This window comes from Poecilia reticulata, linkage group LG9 (assembly GCF_000633615.1).
Source record: "Poecilia reticulata strain Guanapo linkage group LG9, Guppy_female_1.0+MT, whole genome shotgun sequence".
In the NCBI taxonomy this organism is placed as follows: Eukaryota; Metazoa; Chordata; class Actinopteri; order Cyprinodontiformes; family Poeciliidae; genus Poecilia; species Poecilia reticulata.
In genome coordinates this window covers 30,984,905-30,988,669 of record NC_024339.1, presented here as the reverse complement: position 1 = coordinate 30,988,669, position 3,765 = coordinate 30,984,905, and the positions used below count along the sequence as shown (strand labels likewise).

The 3,765-nt window shown below is 36.9% G+C and overlaps 1 protein-coding gene across 1 annotated transcript in view; it reads left to right on the top strand.

Moving 5' to 3' along the window:
• The window catches only part of ptar1 (protein prenyltransferase alpha subunit repeat containing 1), a 19,566-nt gene that overhangs the window by 485 nt on the left and 15,316 nt on the right, over nucleotides 1-3,765 (top strand). The window contains exon 2 of the mRNA XM_008419308.2: nucleotides 423-592. Within this exon, the coding sequence (XP_008417530.1) occupies nucleotides 423-592 (170 nt within the window). The remainder of the gene's footprint in view (nucleotides 1-422; nucleotides 593-3,765) is intronic.

Genomic DNA, 3,765 nt, shown 5'->3' with positions numbered 1-3,765 from the left:
ATTTCTCTGCCTCCCATTTTGTTTTGACTGAGTTTAAACATCCAGACGGTCGGATTTCGAAGGGAACAAATAAAGAAAATAACAATCATCTTGCATATAGAGAGAGAGAGAGAGATGGAAAGATGGATTACATCGCTAATTGAGTCTTATTCTGTTTGTAGACAGACGCAAACTCGATCATGCCTCTACAATGTCATTCCAAAAACACCACATCATATGACAGTTTGATCCATTCTCAGTGATTCAGTTTAATTCATTAGCACAAAAAATGTATTTCTTTACAACTAGTGAATGCACACTTTAACACAGGGTAATGCACGCCATAGCAGCATTAATTGCAGTAAAGCAATTTGTTGTTGCTGCTGTCAAACTATGCAAGCTCCTCCCAGCCCCCTAACTGTTCTCGTCTCCGTGTTTTTCAGAGAGGAGATCGGCCTAATCCAGTGTCCAGAGGCCCGTTACAACCGCAGCCCCATTGTGCTGGTGGAGAACAAGCTTGGTGTTGAGAGCTGGTGTGTCAAGTTTCTGTTACCTTATGTCCACAACAAGCTGCTCCTCTACCGCCAGAGAAAACACTGGCTAGACAGAGAAGGTATTTATTTTGAATAATATGACTTATTATGATCTTTGCGTCTAACACGCCGACTGAAAAGAACTGATTCAGAGTGGTGTCACCAAATTCATACTTAGAGTGATGGCCAGAGTTCATGATTGTTGTTATGTGTGGAGAAAGGCCAAAGGGTGCTGATGCTTTACAATATTCAGAAATATTGTAAAGGTTTCACGAATCCCAAACATGGGTTAAAATATTGTGCTAATAGAGCAGAATAATCCAGTCCAGGTTTGACGTGTGTAAGTGTTGTAGTTTTGGAGCTGGAGCAGTTCCAATATGAGCTAGATGCAAGAAAAGGTCAAAATTGCATTTATTGAAGTTTCACAAATCAGAATCTTCTTTACTTTATTCTACTCACATATATGCATATAGTGTGTGATTTCCTATAACACATAATGACAAATACAACTAATTTTTGAATAAATAAACATCTATGCATAAGCTTATCCTTCAACTGTTGTCAGTTTATAAACAAAAATAAATAAAGTTGCCAAGTCAAATATTATAATCTTACATATTTCTCTTCCATGTCAATATACCGTCAGTATTAACGTAACACTTCCTGTAACAAACAGGGTACACATCTTAAGGGGTTATTGTTGAAGTAAATAATCAATGTTCATCCTACAGTTATAGGATTATTCTTTCAATTAATATAGTAATATTATTGGTAAAGCACTACTTTTGCCCAGGCATAGATTTTTAAATCTATGCCTGGATTTCAAAGCCCAGCAGAAGTAGCAGCACTCTGCAGCCCAGCACAAAACAGTAACACACTAGCTACTTCTTGGTGATCTCTCTCATAATACTGTAAACTACTAAGCCAGTCGTTCCTACAAGATTTACACTTACAGAAACACTGATGAACAATAATTAAATGCACTTAAACCATAACTGAAAACTGTGAACTACTGACTTTGGGGCCTTTTCTATCCACCTTATTTCTAGCCCCTATGAGGCTTTGCGTGATTTATGGGCGCAACTTCCGCCATTACCAGAACCGCCATTTGTTTACATGTTAGCAACTCGCTAACCGGCTTTCCACAGAGGTTTTAGGCTATTAAATATGCGGGAACTTGAGCTATCACAGCTTACATGTGGCAATATTGTTTTACCACTACCTACAGTTATTGAGGAGGGATGGCAACTTGAGGAAATGGCTGCAAATAACCCGCACTAGCATATTTAACTACTTTACTGACGCGGTTGCTTCGGATGCAGATGTGGGTTTTCTTCCCTTGGCTTTCTATCCACACAATGAAATAAGTACACACAAAGCATTTTGGGTTCTCTGCTCAAGTTTAGAATTTTTAGCCAAATTCTTTTTGTTTCCTTATCTACCGCTTTTGTTTTGGGAGCATGTGTAACCGCCTTCATCTGACTCATCTGTTGTGTGTACTCTGCATTGTGTGTAATGATAAAAGGAACCAGCAGACGAGGACCCTGGGTGTATAGTAGCAGTAGGGCAGGTTTATTCTGTTTAAAACAAAAGTATTTTCGGCACAGCAGTTCTTGGGCTCTAGCTTCCCCACACACACCTCTCGGCTTAAACTCATGCAGGAATATGTGTTAAAACCAAACAAAATCTTCTCAGAGTTTCACAAATAATAAAGTAAAATCTACATTCATTCAAAACAATTAAAATAAAACCCAAACAGAAATAATCTGCCCAATAGTTACAAATTTTATAGTTAAAATTGAATTAATAACTAAAAGAATTTTCCGTTATTATATGAGAATATAGTAAATACATTAATTTAACATCCAGATAACATTTTGAAGCAACTTGCATACCTGTTTAAAACAAAAGTATTTTCAGCACAGCAGTTCTTGGGTTCTGGCTTCCCCACACACACCTTAAACAATCACAAGAACAAAAATAACCACGTTGGCACCGTAAACTCGATAAATGTCACTAATGTGGAAGTTAAATACCCAGTACAGTGCTGCGCTAACATTAAACAGTTAAACGACAATATATAACAACTTGTGAGTTTAGCAAACATACTTTTTAGGACATTTTGAATATAAACCTAACTTCAAAAAAGGGCGATTTCACCACTTTTTTTAAATCTTGGTCACACGAGCACTGCTCTAATTCCAAATAATTCCAAAACACCTAGACTCTTCAAACCTAGACTAAATTATTCTCAACTAATAGCAGAATATTTAAAACCATGTTTGGGATTTGTGAAACTTTTTTCTGATTTGTGAAACTTCACTTCACTTAATAGACCACTGCAGAAGATCTTTCCTTCAAACAGCCATCACCATTTACAATAACTCTCTGAAGAATTAATGAGTCACACCAACATTTAATTTGCCTTTGGGATTAATAAAGTGGCTTTGAATTAGAATTGAATTTAAAAAAAACTGCATGGAACAAGTGTGAATAGTAATCTACACTTTCATGAAGTTTCACAAATATTGTAAAGGTTTCACAAATCCCAAACATGGATTAAAATATTTTGCTAATAAAGCAGAATAATCCAGTCCAGGTTTGAAGAGTAGAGGTGTTGTAGTTTTGGAACTAGTGTTGATTAAAGACGCGGAAGGTAGTGAAAAATTAGTTGGAATCGCCCTTTAGCCATTTTTCGAATCGGAAGCTGGAATCAGAAACCGACTTCAGCTTCGTAAATTAAACTTGGTCTGATTATTAAAGTACAGCCACGAACAGCACAACAGTTACCCGAGCTCCGCAAGACCAGACCCTTTCCAGTGGCAAGTTGCTCTTGATAACAGGTTAAGGCAGAGTTTCTCAAACGTTTTCGGCCCAGCGCCCCCCCCAGCCCTTATCCAGGTCCCTCACCGCCCCCACCAAAGAATTTGTAGGCTACTTTGCACTGACCATTATTTTATTAATATTACTATCACTATTGTAGATGTTTTGATTTTTATGCTTGTTTCTGTATTTATCATCAAAATAATTTCCCAGAGAACAAAAAAGCCATGAGAATAGAAATTATTTTCACAGGCGTCTAAGAAAAATGCAATAAACATTCAACTTAAAATTTATAGGCCTAACAGCAGCCAGAGTGGAAAAATATTGTTGTTCTTTGCCATTTTCTAGTTGTTAAATCTTCCACAAAATGAGCAGATAAAAGATGTTCAACATGCCAGTTTAAACTTTGAACTATTTGCAAAACGACTGA